The sequence below is a fragment of the Ammospiza caudacuta genome, chromosome 10 (genome assembly GCF_027887145.1).
Source record: "Ammospiza caudacuta isolate bAmmCau1 chromosome 10, bAmmCau1.pri, whole genome shotgun sequence".
Lineage (NCBI taxonomy): Eukaryota > Metazoa > Chordata > Aves > Passeriformes > Passerellidae > Ammospiza > Ammospiza caudacuta.
In genome coordinates this window covers 14,577,869-14,604,664 of record NC_080602.1, presented here as the reverse complement: position 1 = coordinate 14,604,664, position 26,796 = coordinate 14,577,869, and the positions used below count along the sequence as shown (strand labels likewise).

The 26,796-nt window shown below is 39.6% G+C and overlaps 1 protein-coding gene across 2 annotated transcripts; it reads left to right on the top strand.

Moving 5' to 3' along the window:
• Positions 1-1,322: 1,322 nt before the first annotated feature.
• AQP9 (aquaporin 9) lies at positions 1,323-26,349 on the top strand. 2 transcript variants are annotated; one of them, XM_058811563.1, is made up of 6 exons: positions 1,323-1,565; positions 12,261-12,387; positions 15,907-16,044; positions 18,136-18,254; positions 19,854-20,071; positions 25,005-26,349. In XM_058811563.1, the coding sequence occupies exons 1-6, from the start codon at positions 1,464-1,466 to the stop codon at positions 25,165-25,167; spliced, it is 867 nt and encodes a 288-aa protein (XP_058667546.1). In that variant the 5' UTR covers positions 1,323-1,463; the 3' UTR covers positions 25,168-26,349. The 2 variants fall into 2 exon arrangements, with proteins under 2 accessions (XP_058667546.1, XP_058667547.1); XM_058811564.1 differs by lacking the exon at positions 1,323-1,565 and adding an exon at positions 1,607-1,709.
• Positions 26,350-26,796: the final 447 nt, after the last annotated feature.

The window sequence follows — 26,796 nt, the reverse complement described above, 5'->3', positions numbered from 1 at the left end:
CACCGCCTCTGCACGGGTGTCCCCGGCTCAGGCAGCACCAGCTCGGATGCTGCCATCTGCTGCTGCATCAGCTCCGTGCTGCTCCACAGGGCAGCGCTTTCAGAACCACCTGAGGACACACTGGAGTTTGGATGCAGAGGTAGAGAAAGGTGAGTAAAAGCACACAGAAAAGCAGTCAAGGATGAAAAATGGGTGGTGGGGAGAACTGGAGGGTTAAGGGGTGAAGCTGGGGGTGGGTAAGTGCTGCAGGGAACACACATCAGGACCTAGCTGGAGGCTAGGAGGAACACTGATGGGATAACAAGTAGCACATTTCCCTAACCTTGTAAGGCTCTGCCCTCTTTAGGACAGATCCAAACCTCAGCTGCACTGAGCAGCTACAATACATGCCAAAATAATCTACCAGAATTGGGCTGAGGTTCTAGTGTCAAGTCAAACAGCAGAAAATAGTCAGAAATCAACCAGAGAGTATAAAGTCTGTATCATATCTGATAAAAATGTTCAAGACGCTGAAGGAATAAAGGTGTCACATTTTTTTCTAGGAGGTGCAGTTCTTTGAGATATTTGGCAACTTCAAGTCTTAAGATCATGGAAAATAATATTATAATACTCTACATTATAGCACCCATGCACTTTTAAGCTAAACACACAGGAAATATATAGTAACTCAGTGCTTCACTTCCCTGTTCTGCCTTGTAAGGAGCCACTGGACCAAAGCAGATTTCATTAAATGTTCTTCATTTATTCTGCCTCATTGCTCTTTTGTAAACAGGGAAGTTCACTAGAGAGCAAGGCATTTAGTCCAAAAAAGACCATTGTGAGTGAATATGCAAATTCAACACACACCACACCAAGGTAAGACTCCTCATTAGCCACTGAAATGGCTCAGAATTAAGGGCTTTTGTGTACAGGGTACAGTACAGCATTCTCCCAAGCATTTGCTCTCTTTACAACTTCCCCTTGAAAAATTCTTTGACAACCAATAGTAGCACGGTTTAAACCCTAATCAAGGTCAGAGAGAAATTTGCAACTATATATTGGTTCCTTACTTTGTGGTTTATCTTTTTGCCTTTTTTTTTGATCAGGATGATAGAAACAGTTTATTAATTCTTACAAGGAATTATTTCTTAAAAAAAAGTAACATAGGAAAGGTAATGATTAATCCATTCTGTAAGAAAAAAAGAAGAAATCTGATTGCAAACTTACTGGCATTATCTAACCAGTATAAATAGAAGTGCACTTAGAGAAGGCATAGAATGACAAACCCATGATGAATTGTTAGGGCATGTTGAGTTGGTTCTGTCAATGCCTGCAGTCAGATGATTTCACTGGCTGTACAAGATGAAATCTCATATTTCAATGTTTAAGTAAAAGTGTCAAAGTTCAGCTGGAGCAGGGACGAATACAGAACAAATTCTGTGTGTATTTGTAACTAGGGCACCAGAGCAATAGAGGAAGCCAAAATGAGCCGGAAAAACAAAAGGAGTTTAAAGGAGAAATTTTCCTTGAAGAACAGCCTGGTTAAAGAAGCCCTCTCAGAGTTCCTGGGAACTTTTATACTGATAGTAAGTGTCAGCTGCTTTCTTTTCTTCCTACTAATCTAATGTTGGACAGTGCTTGTGAGGGGACATGTACATTTTCCTTGTACTGTGCCAGCAGCGAGGTTACAGCCTGAGCATGCACAGCCTGAACGAATTGCTCCTCTGACGGTAAGTTTGTAATTCCCTTCTTCACCCCATGTAATTATCATTGCCTATAAAAACCAGATTGTTTTATGTACTACAATTGTCTGATTGGCATTAGATTTCATCTACGAGTGGAATTTCAGTGAAGGAGTAAGCTCTGAACAATCCAGAGAAGCACAATGAATGTTGTTAATACTTTCCTGTTTTTTAAAATCTCAGCAGTTCATTTTATGCACATATTCTGTTTACATTAACAAACATATTGTACTGCATGTTTAGAAAATTTTAGTTGGGTTGTTTTCCTGTGTAATATAGGAATTTAGCTTTATGATTTGTAGTGAATTTATTTGGAGTTGCATTGCCAAACCTTCAGAGATTGTTTAAGTTTAAAATTTTTTGTTTGTTTTTAACTCCATAACATAAATTACATATATATTGCTTGGTCCTATAGTACTGCTACAACTTAGATAAATCACCTAAATTTCCCATTTTTTTAACCCCAGATTTTTACTTCTTTACCTAATTTCTTGCGCAGTTTTTCTGTGCATTTTGCACTGGGACTGTGACTCACCAGGGGAGAGAGCAGGCTGTGTAGCAGTGCTAGAAGTCAAGCAACTAGACTATTTATGCCAAAATTTCTTTCTTTCCTTCTCCTTTTTGTCTGGACAAAGTCTTGCTTATTGCTAAATATTTCATCATAGTGAAAAAGGAAAAAAAAGTAGCAGGCACAGTACTGTCATAGGTTTTATAACTGTAACTGTATTAGCTAAATTTCAAGTAAGTCATCTAAAAATTCCAGTAGCTCATAAAATACTGGAAATTATGGTCTTTACTACAGTTCAGCCAACTGAAGTGCACCGGCACTAAAATAACATTATTCTCAAATTTAATACCATCCATAAGACGTTATTACAGTAAGGAGCACATTTAGAAGCAAGGAGCACAGAGCACTTTACAAACATTAATGAATTAAATGTCACAACACCCTGGTAAGGAGGGGAAATGTCATTATCTTAATTTTGTATATTAGCAAACCTGATTACAGGAGCCTGCACAGGAAGCCTGTGGCAGAACTCTGAATATAACCCACATCACCTGACTTCCAGTACTCTGCGCTCGCCACAAGATCCTCCCCCTCCTTCCATTAATAAAATTAGGCAAGAGAAGAAAACATATTAAAGTGCAGATTAGACAGCAAATGCTATTATTTAATATTATGCTGCACAAGGCTAGAAAGGAAATGCAAACCCAGATCCTATTTCCTAGTATATTCACCATATGAGTGTAGTAGAAAATGGTAGAAAGTGTAGAAAGCTGCAAAATTGTTGTTGACAATCTGAGTTTCTCATTTCTCTTACCCTTTCTAGTTCCAGTCTTGGTTTGAAGAAGAAAGAGCCTCACCTGGATTAAACTGCAGTTATCTCAGTGCTTTCATACCTCAGCTTATGTTTAGACTGCACAAGTTAGCAGCAGTACCAAGTGTTTATTGTGAAGAAACACTGCCTTTTCTGCTGTTGTCTTAAGCTGCACAGGGGGAGTTTAGGTTACACATCAGGAAGAAATTCTTCAATGAAAGAGTGATTGGGCACTAGAATCACCTGCCCAGGGAGGTGGTGGAGTCACCATCCCTGCAGGTGTCTAAAAAAAGACTGCACATGGCACTCAGTGCCATGGTTTAGTTGTTGATGTGTTGGTAGTTGATAGGTTAGACTTGATGATCTCAAAGGTCTTTTACAATCTCGTTTGTTCAGTGATTCTATTTATTGCTGTTGCTTTAAAACTGTCAGCTAGTATTCACCTAAAGCACAGATAAATATTAAACCCTTAATTTAAATTGGAGCTAATGAAAGAGGCATCCTGGTGAATCAGAGGACAGAAATCCTTGGCAAACAGCATGTACGCAGAAGTTCTAGTACTAGGATAGTGTAAGAACTGTGTGTTAAAGCTGTTACAAAGGAGAGGAGAGTTCACGGCCTACAGCACAGTTCAATCATGTCTGTGCTGAAAGCCACCTCAGGTTGCTGTGATGGGGTTTAGAAACTGTGGAGAGCACCTGTGCCAGGGAGCAAGGCTGAGCCAGCATTTCTGTTAGCCACAGGCTCTGTCTGGAAGCCAATGCTAACTGACCACACCCAAATCTGGGACTCACTGCTGGGAGTTAGCCAGGTGAAATTCTGTCCCTCCAAATCAGCTATTTCTAAATTTTCTAGAGAATAACATCAGAGGCCACGTACTAGTAGGAGCCTAAGCTACCATCTTTGGTAACTCTCAGTTTTGCAACGTTGTTTTCCAAACAGGAAATCTAGAAAGTGGAATAACTCACCAGAGAAAAACCCAGCCTTCACCTCAGGGTGTGGCCTGCAATGTCGGACAGATTTCACACAACAAGCCTTGAGAAAGGCACTGGGCACAGAGTTTGGATAAAATCTTCTGGTCAGCCCTACTTAGCATGCTGCACTTTGCCTTGCAGCATGGACTCAGAGCACGTAGACAAAACTCTTTCCAGGTGAAAATTAAGTAGAAGGTGCGCTCCAGAATCACAGGAAATGTGCTGACCATCAACGGATGCTCAGTCCAGTGAATCAGACTGGAGATGCTCCATATAATTCCTCCTGAGAGATCCACAGGTTCTCAGGTGCTTACATTATACAACTTGATAACACAGCCCATGTGAGCCATGCTCTCTGCTTAGCAAAGCACCCAATTTTTGTAAGAAACATGAAACTCCAGGAGCCTGGAAGCATCCTGAGCTGGGAGAACACCTGCCTGTTTGCACCATGGTGGCTGAGAGCCCAGCCTTAGACAGTCTCAGCCTTCTTCAGCTGGAACTGGCTCCAAGGTCTCCCTTGAGGAAGAGCTCTCTGGCGAGCTTTTAGTTCTCAATCATGTTTCCTGGGTCAGTACATTTCCTCTTGGGACTTCTGTGAGTTAATCTGGGGGACAACACCTGTGGGCTAGCACAAAAGAGTCAGGAAGCCATGCTGCCGCAGATAGATGGTTTATGTGGCTTTTAGTGAGTCTGCATGGAACTCACCTATCCAACTGCCTCTCTGCTTTTAATCATGCTCCTCTCCATACTTCCTCTTTGGAACTTGACTGCATTGCTCTCAACCAAAATGGGATTTTCTCTGACTTATGCCATTAAGTATATCTGAATTGAAACAGTTCCAAAGGGAGATGCCAAATAGGCCATGTGGCTTCCTTTAGCAGCTACTGCTCACCTAACACAGTTTCTATTTCATTTTCACTCTCAAGAGCATCTTACTGAACAGAGTTTCCCAGAAAGGAGCTGCACAGGAGCCAGGATCTCCAGAGGCCAGAGCAGCATTGACTTCCTTGCTGAGACAAAACACAGGCTTCCATTTAGCATATAAATACAAGAGGGAAGTATACATGCTCCTAATAGATAGTTTTATATATCTATTCCTATAATCCTGGTCTCCAGCTGGAGGTGGGGAGCCTCTTGCAACTCCCATTGAAGCAAATGTTTGTGTGTGCTTAGAGGATTCAAGACACAAGCATGAACTGAATACATGACAGCCCTGAAATAGCTCAGCTAATGAGGAAGGCTATTTATCATCAAAATGTTTTAGTTTTGTTTTCATATTCTGACCACTTCATTATTCAAGTTATTGCTCCTGCTCTGTTGCAGAGTTGAGTTGCTTCAGAAAAGTCTTCAAGATTGGCATTACACAGATTTGCTCAGTCCATAAGATTAAAATTTAAACCAATTTTCTATATCTACTTTTTGTAGTCCTACATTCCAGTGCACGTTAATTACAATACTGCAGGGTAACATATATCCCTTATTCTAAACATGCATTAGAATTCTCACTACATGATGTTATTACATGACAGCAAACATAGCTTTTGATCCTTTGCTCCTTAAATAAGTGTTTAACATTTAACACAAAACCACTGCTTAGACATTTTAAACAAAGATAAATTCCCAAGTCCTAAATTTTTGTGCAATGGAGAATTTTATTTTGTATAGGATGAAATTACAGCAAGTTTTGTCTAAGGTAAAAAATTAAATATCAGCACTTTCTAACAGCTGCCTTGTTTGCCATCAGTAGTGAATTTCCTGGAATACATAACCTTGCAAAATTAGCTCTTAGTGGACTTAAGTTTGTCAAAGCTAGATAAGAGGGTATTAAAACTTATTTATAATTGGTATTTTGATTTGTCACTCAGCTTTTAAAATATTACACAATGCTACAAATACCATGAGCCCTAGCAGTGTTTGCACTTTGAAGAGCAGCTCTTATGTCAGAGATTCATACATCTGGATCTCTAGCAGCAAAAATATAGTACAACCAAAAAATAATAAATGCCATCATGAATCTAATGTTATATAGTTGCATATACTTGATGGCATTACATTTTGCTAATGATTCTGGTGAAGACATACAAACTCCATTTAATACAAACTGTATTAAATCAGCATTGCAAACAGAAGACAAAGTGGTAACAAAGACCCTTAGTTGTACTGAGGTTAAGGAGGTGTTCTTGCATACTGTTGCTATTTTCATCATCTTATTATTACCAGCTTTTTTTTCTAGACAGCCTTTCTTTTTTAGAAGTCATTCTTTAATTCAGCTGAATATTAAGCAGTGTGAAAAATTTGAAAGGAAGGTTAGCTAATTATTCTTTTACCCCAGAATATTTATGACGGTAAAACATTCTGAAAAACCAGGGGAATCTTTTGTTTTCCATCCAAACTTAGGCTTCCCAGTATATGACATTTCAAACTTTTAGGTGACTCAGATGTTGTGTTACATGAAAACTTTGAAGAAAATTATCTTCATTTCTGCAATGTCAGCCCCAGCACATAACACTCACTGTTTAAGGTTTCAGTAAGCTGAACTTAATTTCCCAAAACCTTTTTCTGTGGATACCCTTCTCCCCAGAAAGTTTCATCTATAGGGCTGAAGCATAGGCACCTCTGCCTGAGACTTATAGCAGACTTGCATCTTTCCAACATTCAACTGTGAGTTCAAAACTTGAATTTATGTTTTACAGACACAAATTTACAAGGTGTTTTTTCAAAAGTTTCACCAAATAAAAGAAAGGTAATAAAAGTAATAACTTTTTAAAGCTGTCATAAACAGTTGGAGAACAGAATAAAAGACAATAAATGTAGTTTGTGCTATGCAGTGAGTTTATATCTTTGTGATCTCAACAGTTCAGTAAACCATTCTAGTTTAAGTGAATTCTAGGGAGCTCTCCAATTCATGGTCCAGTTTAAAGGCAAATGTGACTCAGTTCCTCTAACCCATTCCTCACACGTTTCTTTACTATTAAAAGCATTCATCTTCCTCTCTTTTTTTTTCCAACAGCAAACAGCTTTGCTTTTAATTACTCCTAAGCACATACCTCTAACCATGAGGGCCCAGCAGAGATCCACCCCACTGCTTCTGCAGCCAAAGGAAGGAGTAAAAGAAAAGGAACATGTACCTTTTACACTCCAGGGACAGGATAGAAATCCTCCTTTCTCAGAGTCTGCAATGCCCACTCTTGCACACTTTCTCAATGCTACAGAACACAGAGTTGGTGCAGAGACTAAATATATTTTAGGAGTTTAGAAAGATTTAAAGCTTTTCACTTGGGGTAGGAAGCAAAGCATCATAGCTCAAGAACAATTGAATAAGGTGGGAGGGAAGCAGCACCTGAACAGATTCTTTTTCTCTTCAAGGCTGCTAGGTAAGATGTTGTTCCTTTGCCTGGCCTTTTCTTTCTAGCCCTGATACAACAGGCAGTGGTTCACTCCTGAAAGTTTGTGTCTGAATATTACATTTCATTTTCTTTCCTGAATTTCTAAAAATTAGTAAGAAAATAAAAACAGTCTTCAGTAAAGAAACTGACTCAAACCAGTTGCCCTCTATAATTCAGGAAAGAAAAGCATTTAGCATTTCAGGATTGAGTGTGCAATATTAATCATAACAAAATATGAGAAAATGCAGACTTCTGCATTCTCTCTAGGTGATTTCAAACTTTTGTCTCCTATTTCATATGCAAAAGCAATAATAAAATTTAAAAGCATCAGTTTATATAACACAGCATAGTCTGTCCCTCAATATTTTCACTATTTTTTTCCCCACAAAGCAATTTGAACCTTATACTTATATGTTTTTAAAACTTTATATACACAAATCATCCAAAGTTTTATTAAATTTACAATCATGTCTCCAAGTAGTAATGTCTCTTTCTGTCACTAGAAAATGGTTTCAAAATGGCAATAATTTTAAGGCTTATGTCTATACTATTTAATTCACTAAATGTAAGGGCTTGGGGGTTCTTTCACCCCTTATTTATGAGATAGCAAGTCTGAAAAAGAATTAAAATCCATCTGAACCCAAGAAGATATTGGTTGTTTCCCAGAAAAACATCAGGAGAACAGATACAGTGAATTTTTATTGCTCTAAACTTGATTAAATCATAACATACAGAAATCCTCCCCACCTCACCAAAACATTTCATTAATGATAAAATAAGAGCTGTGACTAGTAAGCTTGACTCGTAAGCTGTATTTTTTATCTCACCTTTAAAAGTTTAAATACTCTCTGATTTAACAAAATATAGCAAATATTAAACATTAAATTGGATGAAGACTGGTCTTTCCTGAAATGGGTTTTCCTGTAACTTGAATTCTTGCAGAGCTAATGCCCTGAATTTTAGAAAATCTAACATGTCTCTGTTTTTGTTGCTTTTACCATTACTGTCCCTGGTGAAAGAATACTTCGGAACCCATTCTGAATTAAGATCCTATGTGATACACAGCAAAAATACATCTCTATGTGGAAAAAGTTTCTAATATTATAAAACATCTTATTATGAAATTCAATAGGTAAATTCTTAAGCAGACTTGCTTTGTAAATGAAGGGATGGAAATGAAAGTGAGTTCTAAAACACACTCCCTTAGGAAGATACGACCAAATAACCACACCTCAAACTGAAAAGCTTATTTACTACTTTTATAAGTAGCTAATCCTATTTGGAAATATTAATGTTGGGTAGGGGAACTGCACAAGACTACAGTACACCATGAAGAATGCTGTGAAGTTTTCACAGGCACAGATCCCTACCTGCAAATACAGCCACTATTTTTCTAGCATTTCATGATTGAAAGTGAGCAGTTTATGATTAATTTTTTTTTTTGTACCTGCTGACTGTATTCCTTATAACACATTGAATTCCTGAACTCATGCACAGCATCATGAGCTGTGCAGCCACTGAGGCCACACTGTGCCTGCAGGGACACCTGTGGAACCCCCTGCAGGTGTGTCACCACAGCTGGAGCCGGGGATGAACAGAGTCCAGCACAGCTCATTCCCTCCACACTGCTCAAAACTCAGCAGCCTCTTTAATGTGACAGAGGGTCTGCCTATAAATGCACACCACTCCTGGGACTGGGTGATAAGAAGGGGGCTTTTTTATGTAAGCATTCTTTAAGATGTCTAAAACTTTACTGACCATGTAGAAAAATAGATTCTCTAAAATTTTGGTTTCAGATCTTGCAGAAAGCCTATTAACACTGAAAAATACTATTAAAAACATTTGGAGAAATCCTGAAAATAGTAAGATGGAGGCAAAATGATCTTTAGTCTCTCTGATGTGGGACACAAAGTCCTGCAAGCTTCCAGACAGTAACAGGACCTTAGACTCATTGAAGGCCAGTTGTTTTCCTTTCCTAACATTAGCCTTGTTATCCAAGACAAAGAGAATGATCTAATGGCCTATGAAGCAAGTTTATTTTTTGGTAGAGAAGGTTCAGACAGCTATTCCACACCCAAGCATGTTCTTCAGGGCAGTAATGATTTTATGAACAAAAAAAAAGTCAGTGCTGAAAGTACTCCAGTAATTTTAAGCAGATCAGGCTATAGACAACTGCTAAGAGGAAAATCTGGCAACATAAGATAGACAAGATAAAGAGATCTGGCTGTAATCTATGTAAATTAAACTCCCATTTACTCCATGTGCTTCAATCAATGAGTGATGTGGGTGCAACCGATGGCTGAGCTTGGCCTAAAATCTTAGAATATTTAATTACAACTCAGTGATCTAGATGGTCTTAACTCAAACAAAGACTTCCAAGGTATTACATTGCTGTTTGTGTAATTACATGATTGGGTGATAGTTTCCAGTTGCACCAACCTAACTACAGTAGGTATGAGGCAACTTTTCTCTCTCCTTTTTAAAAGGTCAGCAAATGGAGAGAGTATTACAGTGCCACAGCTCAGACCTGCAGGCTCAGCTCCAGTTTTCCCATCCCTGGATGGGCACACACTGACTGTGCCTGCAGCAGCATTTAGTCATTGTACATGAGCAGGTCCCCTGAATGCAGCCGTGTTGCAGCTGGCTCACATGTTTTCTCTGTAGTAGAGAGACTGGTTAGCACAGAAATGGAGCATCTGTGGTTGTGTATTTCCCTAAGATGTGCAGAGTAGGAGCTACAATGCAAGAGGACTGCACAGCTGTTCTGTGTGGCTCTCCTCAGTTCTGGTGATAAAGGAAGGGAAGCCACAGTCTCCTTCTGTTATTTCCTTCTCTTTTCTTGTGAATTTGTAGTTGATATACATAGATGTTGCTATCTCCTATCACCATCTCCTCTACCCCTGTTCTCTTTTTCATCATCCTTACAGAAAGAGAGAATGTTTTCAAAAGAATGGCCTTTGAGTCTGCAAAACTTTGCCTGTGCCATTTCAGAACACAAGTGCACACTCTACTTGTAGATTAAGCTGGTTGCCTGTATTCAACTTGCATCCCAGTATGTGCAGGGGCCCAGAGCAGCCTACTGAGCTTGCTCTTCATCTGAGTCATATCTTCCCCAAAATCTTGCTTGGTGCAGTTTCTGGAATACTCCCTTTAAGAAATCTGGAAAGTGATGACTAGAGTATGTTAATTCCACCTCCTGTACATTCTTATGAATTCCAGCATACCCATTCTTTCCATATTAAACATAAAAACACACTAGGAATTGTCTCATATGAAGTTTAAAAAAAGATGCCATTTCAGCTGTGACCAACCCCACTGTGTTTTATTGTTTTATTTCAGTTTGCTGTCTGTCTGTGCATTTGTGCTGATCACGTGCAGTGCAGGTGAAAGCAGGGCTAACGCAGGCGTGCCTCATCTCTTGCACAGCAGCTGACTGGAGCCTGCACTGTGTCCTGGAGCTTTTAATTACAGTCCAATAAACTGTGGCTATCTAACACCACCCCACCCTTACATAACCCAAGCTGCAACACTCTGGCACCAGTGAGTGTTTTGTTTGCTTACATGATTATGACCTCAGGCAAGAGCTGCACCTGGGCATATGACGCAGTCTTGGGGCACTTAGAAATGCCGTCTGCATCCAAAAGCTGGTTAAGAGAATCATTTCATGGACAGCTTTTCTGTCACATTTTGGCATTAGCTAAAACCCTTGGGGAAATAATGGAAACAAAAGGATGATTTTCCTGTTTAAATTGCATCTATTAGAGCAGGACTTGCTTGTTAAACCTTGATCACCAAATCATTTTGGTACAGTCTATTTCTAAGGCAAGACAGATTTTCCCATTACTTTGCAGTTTCTGAATTCAGTTGCCTTGCAACTGAAAATAAGCAATAAGGTTGCTCAACATATATCTACTCACGTCCTAGAAACTGTATGAGTCACATCACTTAGCGCTGCAGAGAAGCAAAAATTTTCAGACTATAGAAATTATTTGAGAGCTTCCATTGGCTCCTTTTTCAGCAGAGCACATAGGCATATATATTTAAAAAGCAGATTTTCAAAGACATAGAAATGGATCAGCTAGTCTATCTCTAACTACAAGGTTTTTGTCCCTTTGAATATCTTTCCTGTCATCTTTAATAGACTCTAAATATATGCTTGAAGGTAAGCAGAGGCTTTTGAACTGAATAAACATCATCTTAAGCAAATATTTAAACCTGTTACTGAACTTGATTCTGAGGAGAACCAAGAAAAATCCCAAACTAGTTTAAATCCATTTAGAATTCTTCAATGTGAATTATTTAGACATCTCTACTTCAGTTAATTGTTCAAGCTGCAGTCAGTGAAATATTTTTGCCAGAGCAATATATTATATAAAGTCAGCATAACAATAACACACAATGTAAATACCAGAAAGTTGTCTCAATCCCTATTTTCAGCACTAAACATTAAAATATTTTTGAACTATCTTTCATAACTTTTACAGTAAATTTTTCATCACTTATCACATCAGTCTGGAAGTGAGAACTTACCTCAGAGAATTAATTTTACTTTCAGATGCAGAGTTTTGTTGAAGGGGCAGTGCAATCTTGTTGGGCTTCAAGTTCTGATGAGTATCCCCTCATTGTGTCTGAGAACAGTTTTCTGTGTGGGGAGAGGTCCTTATTAGCAGACATTCTTCCCTGTGACAGAGATGAGAAAAATAAAAAGCAAAAGTGTGTTGCAGCAAAGGCACACATGATAAATTCTAGCACTGTTTCAGTACTCAACAGCATTTGCAGCCATACCAGGAGAGCAGAAGTCACAAGCAGTAACATTTGACAGACACAGATGTGATTTGACACCTGTCTTTCCAAACACAGGCTCTGGGCTGTGGGTGTGTGGGCCAGGCCGTGCTGAGCCGCGGAGTGCATGGAGGGCCCATGACGGTGTCAGTGGGTTTTGCCATGGCAGTCACCATAGCAGTGTACGTGTCCGGGGGCGTTTCTGGTAAGTCACTTTTCTTCTATAGCATTTATTGCTACAGTGCTAAGGCTCCCTTGTTAAAGGGCTTCCACTTCATGGTATAAACAATCATAAGTTAGCAACAGTAAGCACCATTACAGCAGAATCCGCACCAGGGTTTTGCAAGAAAATCTTGTGTGTTCTTATTTCCTTCTATTCTTTGTGTTTGAAAAAATATCCCACCAAATTCTGATCTCAACTACACTGTGAAAACCTTGGCAGACCTCTGGCTTTTAAGGAAAGTGTTCTATGCAAACCAGAAATCTGCTTGGTGTTGCTTTGAAAATCCCGTCAATAGAGATGACCCTGGGCAGAACAGGCACTGTGTTAAAAGAAATAACCACAAAGAGCAATCCAGCAGTCAGCAGACAAAATGGTGGCCAGCTACACAGAAAGCAGAATGACCCTCTAATGGAATGACCCTCTAATGGGTATAATGAACAGGATTCACCTTACAGAGTGCAATTTATTTCTTCATGTCCTATGACAGGCAATAGCAAGTCTGCTCCTGATTATCACAGAAGCACCAGATCTTAGAAAGCAGAAACATCAGAAAGATTCAGAACCAGAGATATATTCAATGACACTGTCAGTATCCTTTCCCCCTTATTTCTGCTTTAACACTTGCTCAAGCTGATTGGTCAGGAATCTCTCTTTAGCTGGGGCTAAGTTAGCTGGGGTAACTAACCAGTGTCCACAGGTGCCATATTGGAGGCTGCCTTGTCTCCTTGTTCCACCATTCAATTTGGCCAAACTAAGATTGGAAACATTAGTATAAATGCTTTTAACAATTGCAGTCTTCCTTTAAAATAGAAAATGATGGGTTGTAAGAACAATGCTAAGCACGAAAATACACAATACTTTATTTTGTATGCAGAGTTTATATTGGCCTTTAAAGCACGTGGTGCCCTTGTACTCCAGGTCTCATAAAGGCATTTCTTACCCTTCATAAGAGGGTCAAGTTGGTCTGGACAAATTTCTCTAGGTGTAATTAGGACATTAGAAATAGTTGCTGTAACAGAAATTACAATGGCCATTTCTCTTCTCTTTACAAATTCTTTTACAGAGGCATCATGCAGAAGGTTTCCATTAGAAAGTCTCACATTAGAAAGTGCTCCAGGTTCTACAAAACAGGCAGTCTTGTCACTGTCATTGACACAAACCAGAACTGTTCCTTAATATCACACAAAATTAATTCAGCAGCACATTCCTATTATCTGAACAACTTTTAACTACAGCTCTTGGTTTACATGGAGGCAGCTAAACTCATCTAATGCAGATTCATGAAAACAAACCTGTGAAGACCTGTCCTACATTTGCACCTTTAAGGGATATTCATCTCCATCATTATGTAGAAAATTAGAGTTCAATCCCAGCAGGGCAGAGCAGTTGCAGATGTTGCAGTATTGTGCTTCCTGTGCTTTTCCCACGACAAAGGATTCTGCAGGCAGTGCATTTTCTCTGTGAAAAAATAGGAACAGATATTTCAACAGGCTGTTATTATCCAACACACAATTACTAGTGGACGCTTCAGAATGCAAGTTCCTAGATAGAATTTTTTTGCAATTTCTGTGGCTCTTGAGTCAAATTCTCATGTTTAGGTACTGCTAAAATATTTTTCATCAGTTCTTTATGTAATTCTAAATTAACGCTAACAATATATATTGTCTGCATGCTTAGTGAATTTCAGCTTTTTATTTAGGAAAATTCCCCTTTTTAATTTTCCTCAATATCTAGATCATTTCCCCTATTTTATCCAACTTAGCATTTCAGAGTGATGACTGTGATCACTGCAACCACAAAAGAAGGAGGAACACAGTGTCCAAAGTGAACTTTTTGTTTTAAACCAGTGGCACAGAAACCAAGTATCTTGTAACTCCCCTATGTCAGCATGAGAGCCTTCAATTAGACTTTACCTTTCCATATTAAATGTTAATTAGGCCTCTGTAATATTACTATAACTTGTCCTGGCCATCATAGTCACCCTGTATTATATACAGGTGGGGAAATAAAATCAGGTGTTGAAAGAAAGGAAAATTATTAATTCCAGCCAGAGTAAGGAAAAAAAGACAACAATTAATCAAAATTCCCATGAAGGGCTGTTAAATTAGGTGCCATCTATCTATTTGCTCTGTGCAGAAGAATTTGAAACACAGTGAGGAATTCAGCTTTTAATTCAAGACTGGCACTACTAGGTCAGCATTTGGAAATGCTACAAAGAAGGTTTTATCCAGCTTTTTATCTGTGTTTGTCAGTTCATTATGTATCAAAGGTGCCTGGATTTCATAAGATAATGACTCACTGACCTGAAGTGCAAACAAACACAAACTGTACACAGAAGCCCTTTCTCCATCACTAATCTTTGATAGATAAAGGACATGCTCTTTCAGTTATTTTACCAAAGACAAAGGCCACTTTTTTTTCCCTGATATTCTTACAGACCAAAATGAGACCTTATCTGGAAGATAAGCAAAGGCTCCTATGTCTTTACAAAATTTGGGGGTTTATTACAAAGAAGTACCTATTCATTTATTTGGCAATTTGTGTTTCTTAAGTAGCAACCATGTATCTGTAAGCAATGAAATTTTCCAAGAGCATACAACACCTTTTTTGTTGACTAAAGATGTTGAGGGAAGAGACCCTATGACATAATAAATATATTTTAGAAACTAAAATTGTCATGAAGAATTCCAATGTTACTGAAATCTTTTTTCATGCATAAGTTCAGATGTAGCTACTCCTGAATTAAAAAAGGAAAGAAGTTTCACAGGAAACTGAACTTTGTTTCAGCACAGCTACTTTATCAGTTTCCTTATCATGGACCTTTCTGGAAAGCAGAAGAACCAGATAGAAACACAGTGAAGGACTATGCACTGCTGTCCTCAGGTGCCATCCAGGCACAGCTCACCAACAGCCAACATGAAACTGGACAGCCCTAACATTATTTGATTATGTCTTATGAAAACTGAGTTCCTAAGTAACCCCAGGTTGTAGACAGGGACACAAACATGACTTAAATCCAGGGCACTCCAGAACTGTCTCAAGGTACAAGCTCAAGCCAGTAATAGTCTTTATCCTAATAAGTGCTTGGGATACTAAAGGAATGTTTTTCTGCCCCAGTTCTCCCCTGAAAATAAAGTCAAAGGCCTCGAGGAGAGGAAATATGTGCAGAATAAGGGACCCTCTCATCCCAGCCTATGGGGCAGGTTACTGTTTTTCTAGAAAAGTTCTCTATAAGTTACATACTGCAGGACAGCAGTCTGATAAAGAGCACAGTCCACATGCATCAAGAGTAAGGATGGATTTTAGTGGCTTTTCCTCTCCCTCCTCTGATTTAATCCAACTTGTTTCAGTTTAATTGCAGTCACCATTTAACTGCAAAATAACATCTAGAAAACCATGTACTGTTCTGGTGTTCAAAAGTGCCCACATTTTTACAAATCCTTCACCTATTCTCATGTATCTGAGTCATCCACATGACTTAATTTTTGATTTATTTTTCAGGTGGTCACATAAACCCAGCTGTTTCATTAGCCATGTGCGTGACTGGAAGATTAAAATGGACCAAATTACCAATTTACATATTAGCACAATTCCTGGGAGCATTCGTTGGAGCAGCGGCTGTCTTTGGGATTTATTACAGTGAGTACACCTTAGACGTTCACAGGACAAACTAGAGGTCAGGCAGTCTCTAAGGCCCCAATTTTTCAATGAATGTCAGGCAGGCAGAGGACTCTTGTTCACACAGGGCTAATGGCAGGAATGAAGCTAAAGCTACAAAAAGAAGAAAGGAAAGAGCATAAAGAGTTTGAAGGGAAAAACAAAGGCTTGAACATTCCAGGTACCCTACAAATTTACTGAAACATTTAATACTCCAGGAAATGTTCTGATATTTAGAAAAATTATTCATGGGAAATCAGATACTCTGAGATCATGTATTTCTCAGTAAGGATTTTAAATTACTTAATAGCCAGGATATAGGGCTATCCATCTTCCAGGCAAATTAGAAACATTAAAGACCTGCTACAAGTGCCTGTAGGCAAGAATCACCAACATTGTTCATTGAGGGTACAGGATATGAGATCAAGTCCCTCCTGACCAAAGCTCAGACCACCCTTGAGAGGTGACTCTCCAAGGCAATGAACTCCAGGTACAGTGATAAACAGATCACATATTTGAAAGGGAAAAAGAAAAACTTCCCCCATCCTTGAGGCACAGGGGGTTTTTACACAGTGTGCCAGCAAAGGAAAAAACAGTAACTGCCTGACTGAATCCACTCAGTTGGATCACTTGTGCTTTAACCCCCTGCTCCAAAACTCTGCTTCCACTGGCCCAGCCCATCTCCTCCAACATCTCTCTCCTGTGGGCACTATGTCTGCAGACCAGGCTGGGTCTAGGTGCAGCAGGAAGGACAAAAATGGAAATGCTCCTTGCATGTCAGCTCAGTGCTCAGTATCCACAGTAATCCCAAAGAGGAAAATCTTTAGGAACAGTGAGAACTGTTTTGGGAAAAGTTGTTTACTTTTTTTAAGGTTAGTGTTAGAATTTGGATACTGGAATGCTAGAACAGGATTTTCATCTGAATCAGTTCTCTTCAAGCCTGACAGTGAGAATTATGGCTGTGGCCATGATGCAGCAGTGTCAACAGGTACATAGGGTTGACAGGGGAGAAACTGTGCTCTGCCACAAGGGCAGCAGTAGGGAAGGGAGCCAAAGTAGGAAGCTTAGGTCTAGGTTAGGGACATATTCCTCATATTCAGGAGTGCTGGATTTTCTCATATCCCTATCTCTGCTCAAGTCCTCCTCTTGCCCCAATTAATTTCCAAATCTCTTCTGTAGTTTTTACTTCCTACAAATTGTAGGAATTTCATACTCTTTGAGGTGCACTGAAAAGTAGTCACTGGTAGAAAAACAGACATAGGAGATCATCCCTTTTTTCCCCCCATAATAGTTAAATGCCACAGAATTATCTGACACTTCAAATGAGAGCCTGGTCTAAGCAAACAACTTAAATTCTCTGCACTCATGTTGTGGCTTTAAGCAAAGCTAGAATAAACAGAAAAAAGGAGAAATAGATTTATCTTCTAGGTTCAGGAGGGGCTTATCACCCTCACCACAACTTCCATAGGAGATGGGGAGCTATTTCTTTATTCACAAATATCATCTCATCACCAGATCCACTAATAAAATAATGGATTAGAGTTTGTTACTCATGTCTGTTTATGAAGATTTGAGTATCTATTTAATATCTTCCTAATTCTAAAACTGCACCATTGTCAAATGGAATAGCAGTCATTCCTGCTGGCTGGGAATCCACAACTGCACAATCAGGATGCTGTGCATTTCTTGGGTCATCAGAAAAAATGTAGCACATCTTGCAGATAACACATCTGTACTCAGAATCAGAAAATGCTCCTTGGCACTGAGCTTGGAGCTATGAGCAGGGGAAAACCGGCTCCATTTGGAAATCTGTGGTACATGAAACAAGTACTTCAAGGCACAGGAGGAGAAATGAGACAGGAGGGTATGAGGAGTACATCACCTCAAATCCAAGAATGGGGCTCCTAGGAAAAAGCCATGAGAGAATCACCTAATGGTTTGGGTTGGAAGGGACCTTAGATCAGTTTCAGTTGATAATGTGAAGTGCACAGACCTATCACATAGATTCCAGTCCTAGAAAACCTAGAAAAGTTCATGGAGAAGTGCAAGCAGTTGCTGTTTTTTTTTCTACAGATGCCTTTATGGAGTACAGCAATGGAAAACTTGAAGTCACAGGACCAAATGCAACAGCACAGATCTTTGCAACATATCCAGCTCCCTATCTGTCCCTTGTAAATGGATTTGCAGATCAGGTAAGTGCACTTGCTATCTTAATTCTACAAATTAAATGTAAAAAAACCTGTAAGCCAAGCAGTAAAAAAACACATAGATCTAAAAAGTGTGCCAAACCTCACCATTTCAGCCAGATATTCCCTTGTACAACAGAATGAGAATGCAATGCTGTTTGCAGGGGGTTACATTTTAGTAATATTTTACAAGCAAAATAATTCCAAGTTGTTCTTTCTCATACATCATCTTAATTGTTTCACTCAAAATGTCTTTAAAGCAATATATGTAAGAGGTTTTGCTCAGCATAAATCAATGTTTCTCCATAAATCTCAGCAGTCATGGCCACTTGCATCAAAATCCAGCCCATTTTGTGGACCTATTATTCCTTAAATAATGCTTAAGCAGACAGTTTAACATACCCTGAACAACTGAGTTTTCTGCCTCCACAAGCCTCCTCTCTAACCTTCTTTTTTACAGATAGATTTGTAGTATTTATTTTTCAAATGAATTAATCTGAAAAATCCTCAACTTCATTTCTAAGCTTTGTCCTTTAATTCCACTTGCGCAACAGCAAAAAATGAAGTTTCATATCTTTTACATATTCCTAATCAACTTACTCACCTTCTTCAGGAATACATGAAATAAATACTGAATGAGTAAGGTATGAAAAACAAGAGATGGCCTGAACACAGAAATTCATTACGTAAAAGATTGTGCAATCTGGCTTCAAAAAAATCTAAACATTGTTTTGAAGTTTTGTAAGAAAGACAGTTCTGATCTTTGGATCAGTCAACAGATTTTTCCCTATGATATTTTTTACCCATGCATGCTTCAAAACAAGCTTAAAAGCAGATGAAAACCAAATAATTTTTAAATCCCTCAAACTTAAGCGTCTTCAAATCAGTATAGAAATTGAATGTTTTGACATCACTGAAGCTTTTGTCTGTTTTCCTATCAAGTTAATTATTAGCAAAATCAACATTGACAAAACATTTTATTTAAGCAGAGCTGTACTTGCATTGAAGTAATTCCAAGAAAATTTCCTTCATCAGCTCAATTAGCATATGTAGTACAGAGTTCATGGTACAGTTATACATGCAACCCTAATTTTAGCTGCTCAGTTTTGACTTGACAGATTTCACTTTTTCTTCTGATGTTTTACAACACCTGGATAAAGAGGTGCTTATCTAGTCTAAATTTTCAGCATAAACTACAGTCACATAAAACACTTCTATATCAATGAAACTGTTTGCATTGCTATAGTAGCAGAACTACCAAAAATTGAGTCAATAAAAGTGTAAAATTGACAGGAAAAAAGTGGAAACAAACATTAGACCTCACACAGGAAATGCCTTTTAAATCCTCTTGTTGTTGCAGACTTTTTTTCCAAATTTCCTCAGCACATTTCTTGTCTTTGTCTTTCAGCTCAGATATCAAAACTTCTCATTACTGTGAAGTAGAAAAGCACTGAGTTCCAAATTTTGCTATTGTATATAGTGGGATAAAACTAAATACCAGCTCTAAGCCACTCCAATCCACAAAGCTGCCATAGCCCCTCTCTTTTCATTATTGGAAAGAATCTACATGTATTTATTCAATATTCTTTTCTTTGCCTTGGTCAGGTGATGTCAACAGCTGTTCTTCTTCTGGCTATATTTGCTATTTTTGACACCAAAAATATCAGTGTTCCTAAGGGCCTGGAGCCAATTGCAGTAGGACTTCTTATAATTGTTCTTACTTGCTCCTTGGGAATGAACAGTGGCTGTGCCATGAACCCAGCCAGGGATCTTGGCCCAAGGCTCTTCACAGCCGTTGCAGGATGGGGGATGGAAGTATTCACGTAAGTATGCCTGGAGATGAAGTCAGATGCTCCTGGCTAAAAATGTTTCTAGGAAAGTAAGATCCTGATTCAACATGGTACCAAGTCATACTTTATATACATACAGGTAATTCTTTGCATACCAGAAGCAGCTATTCATGCACTTTAAGCCAGATATCCTCTAGGAACGGGGCTTTAAAAAGGATTTCCTGCTCCTAGGGCAAATCAAACATGCATAATCTCTAATATCAATCATTGTTTCAAGAAGACCTTTCCCAAAATATTAGAGCTTCTAAGAGGTCACTGAAAATATGAGTGCTTTCTTCTTCTGTCCTGCAGCTTTCAGGGGGGGAAAATGTCAGGAGAGAATTAAGTGGAAATATTTATTGGGTGCTGTAAAAAACAGAGACATATCAGATTGATTTAGCCTATGATTACCTCTGAGTTACTGCAGAAATATACAGCAATCTAAAAGCCTCACTTCCTGACTGGGAGTGAAGGAGTGAATGGAAAAGCTCCCTTCATTTTCCCACATTTCAGAGCCCTCTCCAATCCCCATGTGCACACACACACACTCTTGGCTGGCCCAATGCACAGCTAATTAGCTGCACATCAAATCCACATCTTACACGTAGCCAGGGTAAGAGGCACTCTGGGGTATCTAAGCAAGAGTAATCTGTCACCAGGAAGCAGATCTTTTGGTTTATTTTTGTATTGTTTGTTTTCCCAGTTATTTACAAGTAGGAATCCCCAGTAGTACTGTAGGCCACTGGAGAGCTCTGGTTAGCAGAGATTTTATTTTAGTAAGAAATAAAAGAAGCACAAATAATCTCTATTTATTCAGTATGATTTCTATTTACACAAATCATGTACCTTATTTGAGGAAAGCTGTAGCAAAGCTTTTCTCATACAAAAAAAAAGCCATGCATGGCATAGCTGAAACAGGCACACAGCACAGAGCCAAGGCTGGATGTAGCCCAGCTCTGGTGAGAGATCAGCTCATTGGTCTGGCTACAGCCAAACTTTTCCTCCCCAGTAGCTCTTACCACTGCACCATGGCACTGCATTTTTTTAAAAACAAGGACACACAGAGCAACATCCCACATTCAGGATTCTCCTCTCTCACACCTGTGTAATCACAAGTAGTTGTTGGCTGTGGTATCAGCCATGGTGTCAGTCTATAATTGGTAATGTATTATGAAGTTGGCCATTACATTCCTGAAAGTTGGAAGCTTGATTGTATTGTGATCTAGTCACAGAATACCAGTGACCTCTCCTTCTCTCTGAAAGTATGGTCATATTCATTTACATGAAAACAATGACAAGAAAACTTCACATCTACACCAACATAGACTCTCTCCTAGTGTAGTTTAAGGTTTTATATAAGAGAGGGAATGCAGTTCCACTGGAAAGACCTGGTTAAGAAACTTTAAAATGTGAACATAAAAAATAAGATTCAAAATCTCTGATCCTTGACAGAATAAACTTACAGCAATATAAGTGATGCAAAAAAAAAAATGAGGAATAAGTCTTCTTCCCTGCCTTCAGTTAAAAGGCTACCACTATAACCAAGTCCAAGTGAATGATACAACAGGAATATGTTCTTATTTATTTACTGCACAGATCCAGGTGAGACTTAGGAAGAACCTGAGTCTTGTTAGGCAGCTGGAAGAGCCACGGGAAAAGCCTGAATGATTGTAGTTAGGATCCTAAATTGCCTGATTGCTCTGCTGTACCTGAGCAACTCAAAGTGATGCAGCAACAGTTGACAAATAAACCTTGGATATCTTCATTTAAATGGAATTCACAACCTTGAGACAGGTGTTTAAGCTCTGCAGTAAAGACATGTCCAGGAACAGGGAGCTGAGCATGAAACCTCCACAGAGACATGAGGGGAGTGCTGTACAAACCAAGCAGTAGGAAATACTCAGGAGACACTGAATGGGGGAGGATGGAAGCATCTCCCAAGGCAATTGAGTCCATGTCAGTGAATTTTCAAGCATTGCCTACAGAACAGCTGGGGACCACCGGAAACCTTCACTTTGGAATAGATCAGATAAATAATGGCAAGACTTTCTACACTGTTCCCAAGCAAATACTCTAAACATGGATATAATTACCTCACAATAGAGAAAACCCCTCTTTTCCCTTTGAAGGAATACATGCTTGAAGGTATAGTAAATGCTGGTTTTATGATGCTCTCAGGCATGGAACTGGACTGGAGGGGAGCCCTTCTGCTGGACCATGGAATTGTCCAGATGACAGGACTGCACTTGAGCTGGGATTTTCTAAATGCTTCTTTTAGTACATTTTGCACAAAGACACCTAAAGGAGCATTTCCCCCAAAGCCAAGCCCGAAGACACAAGCTGTGGTGTGGTTTCCCTAGCCCATGCAAATAGCTTGTTTTGGTTAAAGGCTCCCCTCAGAAAACCAGGAGTCTTCCCTAAGCATACGCTTAATATGCTAGTAAACTTTAGAAAAGTTTGGGGAGCAAAGTATTGTCTGTAGTGAGAAAACAGCCAGAGCGTTGATTCCAAACACCAGACTGGATTTTGACAAGGAAAACCGAGCCTGAAACCGCAATAAGAGAGAGAGGTGGGGCTCTCCAGAGCAGTATTTGGTGGCGGCATTCGAAGGCAGCCCGGGCTAGCCCAGCGTGGTTCGGCGCGGTAACGCTGACACCTCGTGGCCGCCGGCACCGGGGACACGGCGGCAGCGCCGAGCTGAACTGCACCGCGGGAAGGGCCAGGAGGCCAGTCTCCTGTCTGCACCGGCATTTGGGTGCCAAAGCGGCTCTGAAACATTTAGCATTCTTCCCGGGGTGCAGCCCTGCAGCCTGGATTACCTCACGAATTCCCTTTCCTGGGGTGCAGCCCTGCAGCCCGCATTACCTCACGAACAGCGGTATCTCCCTTTCCCGCAGCAGCTGGGTAGTGAAAGGTGGGCCCAAGTTGCCAATCCCTGTAGCTTAGACACTGTCCTTTCCCGGGAATTCCCGCAGCCAAGCTCAGCTCTGCGGCCAGGCCCCTCCTGCCTCCTCCCCACACACGCAGCACCTGCCGATGGCAGAGGCGGCGCTGGGTGCCCTCCTAAAGAAAAGCTGTGTGGGCACAGCCAGAGGCTGAGGGCACTGAGGGGCCTTTGGCCATCTGTGCTTGTCACAGCGAGTTCCTGCTCCTGTGCCAATGGCAGAGCACTGAGTGCCACAGAAACCCCTGCTCGGCTGGGTCCGGACTGACCTCACTGCAGCTCTGGCAGCAGCCTCTCTCTTCAAAGGCTTCACAGCCAGCATCAGCACAGGCTGTCCCGCACACAGCTGACTGCAGCTGCTGCAGACACAGACCGTGATCTGGAGAAGGTCACCCAGGAGCTGACAAGGCCAGTTCATGGCACAGGCTGAGAGAACCCTGCCAAGAAACACCTTCACTACACACCCCCGTGTAAACACATCACGCAGAAGAATACGTGCAAGTACTTGATAAAGCTTTTGTTCTGCTGATTAATTCAATAAAACATTAGTCCATGCTTGTTCCAGAAATTCAAGTGCTCAACAACCCTCCATGATTCAAAAACAAACAGATTTATAAACTCAGTAAAGCAACATCAGAAGTTACTTTATATCCTCAGGGCAAAACAGAAATAATTCCAAAGGTAAAACATACACATGCAAGACATTTCTGAACAAGGAGTAATAGCATAATCAACAGGGCAACAATATTCTCCCAGTTCTATTCTTGCATTGTGACAAACACAAGTTCACTTCTGCATAAAGCTCTACAACTGATTGCTGAATAATTATCCTGAGAGTTTAAAAGTTCCCCTGCAGCTTCCTGTAAAGTTCCTCTTGCAGATTAATTTGTCCCTTTGTATTTCTGGGAGAAAAAAAAATTCTCTATTTTCAATATGCATGAAATTGAGGTAGCTGGATTTTCATTGGAGACTCACATAGTCAATTAATACAGCATGTTATCAAATCAAAACATCTTAATGCATCAGTACAGTTAAGAGACACTGTGCTGACATAGATACTCAGTTATTTACTGTCTGAAAGTGGACCTCTAGGAAAAGGAGAGCAATTCTGCCAGCCCAATATTCCTGCATTAAAAGTTTGTTATTTATTGTTTTATACAGTTCAGTGATGGAAGTCTTACTTTAAATACACCTGTAAAACTACACATATAAAATGAAATCTTAGTAATTGTGCAAATGTAAACATTTCAGTGGAATCAGCATGCTGGACTTTCTTAGTGAAAACAAAATTTCTAAGATAAAGTTTTAGGTGTATAAAACTTCTAAGCATTTATTTGCCTCTTGCAAGGACACCAGATTTTAAACATAGAGATAAGATACTACATCATGAAATATAAATCTTGACCACTCCAGTCAAGGATAATAAGCTCTAAAGTCACTCTATTTTATTACATTGCTTAAGGTAAATTTACTCAAAATTCAGTTTAATTTTTTACATTTGGCAAGAGGAAGATGGTATAATACTATTTCAGGTGTGAACTTGGCTTATTTCATGTAGATGAAATAAGCCACTTTTGTAACATCCTGAAAACCTATTCACAAGCATCTGGGGACAGCACAAGTGAAGATTGCTGGACAATAAATACGTGCCCTTTCACTTCCCTGATAGTCAGTGAAACGTGCTTTTCACAAGGCAGAAATCAACCTCTGGCCCCAAATAGACGTGCAGTAAAAAGGCCTTATTTTCTAAAATACAGCAAGTACAACACACAGACCAACCTGTCTGGTGCTTGTTATTTAGCATTTCAATCAGAACCAGCCTGGGTAGGGTGGGTGTCACCCATTTACAGAAACATGAGACAAAATAGAAATGTCTACAGTATAGCAAGTGGCACACCACTGGATGTCTTCAGTGACTAATTCACAGAAAGGTGTTCACCAGAGTAACAAATAACACTAATTCTTGTTCTTTGTGTCTTACAGGGCTGGTAATAATTGGTGGTGGGTTCCTGTAGTTGCACCTCTGCTGGGAGGTGTACTTGGAGCAATGACCTATATCATTTTTATTGAAATTCATCACTCAGATCATCAGCCAGGAGAAGAAAATGATGTGCACACTAAATATGAATTGACCAATATGGCATAAGAAGAGAAGAATTTTCTGTCATTGTGTTGTGCAGTTTTTATGCAAATGGTTGTTTGGACCACTGTATGAAATCCATTTGTCACAATTAGAAATTCACCTTTCAAAACAGACATTCTGTACAGAAGTTCACAACTGAAGTCTTTCCGTGAAACATTGGGCTGATCATATTCAAAACTGGTATCTTGAGTATGGAAAGGCTAAATTGTCCTTTCCATATGGCTTTTAGGTCAAGTTATCCTAGATACAATTGTGGTGAGATGATGCACTGGTCTGTTACTTCAACTCATATGATCTTAATCATGCTGTCTAATGAACTGAAAATAGTTGAGATTGATAAAAAACTGCATGCATAGCTAGTTAATGAGTTCAGTGCTGAATTAATGTGCAAGAGCATCACTCACTTCTTAAGAGAGTGGCTTGTCTAAACATTTAAAACAATTCTGAAATTGGCTAAATGCCAATTGAAAGTTTTAAATAACTTTACTAAAGTTTATGGAGCCACTACTGATCAGCTAGAAACCAACTCCTCAGTGATTAGGTTTAGTAATTCACAATATGATCACAAAAGATAAAAACTGCTTGTTGTAAGATCAGCACCAAAGAGACAAAGGGTAACTTCTGCACAGGGTCTTCATAGCATTAATGCTTAGTTATTTTTAGATTATTTACTTGGCCTTTATGCTACCCAATATTAAAAGCCTTATGTAGAATACTAATCTGCATCTCTTCCGCTGTGCTTTCTGGATACAATTCATTCCTGTGGAGATGGCCCAGCAAGGGGCTGATGCTGTGCAGAGGTCAGCACAAAGCCTAGGTCTGTATAAGCTTTAAAGTGTCCTGCTGCTGCTGGTTTATATAGGTGGATTTCATCTGCATTGTGGGACCAATTTTTAATGTGGGAGCACTAATTAAAATTAGAACCTGGTCTCAGAGCTAGTCCTAAATCTGAATTCCCCAAGGAAGGTCAGATCCACATCAGAGCTCTGATGTGTGGTTATCTCTCACTAAAGAGAAACTGTTGCACATATACCCCTTCCTAAATATCCAGCCTTGAAAATGAAATTATTTCTGCTTAATCACTGTGAATTGAATGTATTCAGTTAAAGCAAAGTTTATTTCTATTATGTATACATCTGTCCATGCTTGGTGGTGGTGATCATGAATAAACAGACAACTGATTCAGCAATGCTCCTGAGCTACTTTCATGGCTAAACTTCAGAGCACCATTCAATTCACTCATTTCAGGGTGCTCTTCCCTTTGGATTCCTAGAACTCTGTTCTCTCAAATTCCACACCGCATTTCTGATTTCACCTCTGCAGTGAGGAGCCCTCTGTGCTGCCACTAACAGGCTGTGCACTTCCGTGCAGTATGTGCAGAAGATGTTACAAAATACCATGGTCAGAACCTGCCTCAGCATTTGGAGCAATCAGGCCTTTGTCACTGCTTGTCTTGATCCCACTCCCTGGGATGCCATGCCAAATTCATGGCAGCAAAAGGAACAAAAATAGCACATGAAGCAAAGCTCTGCTTGCTGCGGCTCCAAGTCAGATCTTGCAGCATACTTGGGGGACTATAATTCAAATTTTAATCATGTTTTTAAGAAAACTTACATACTGTAATGAACTCAG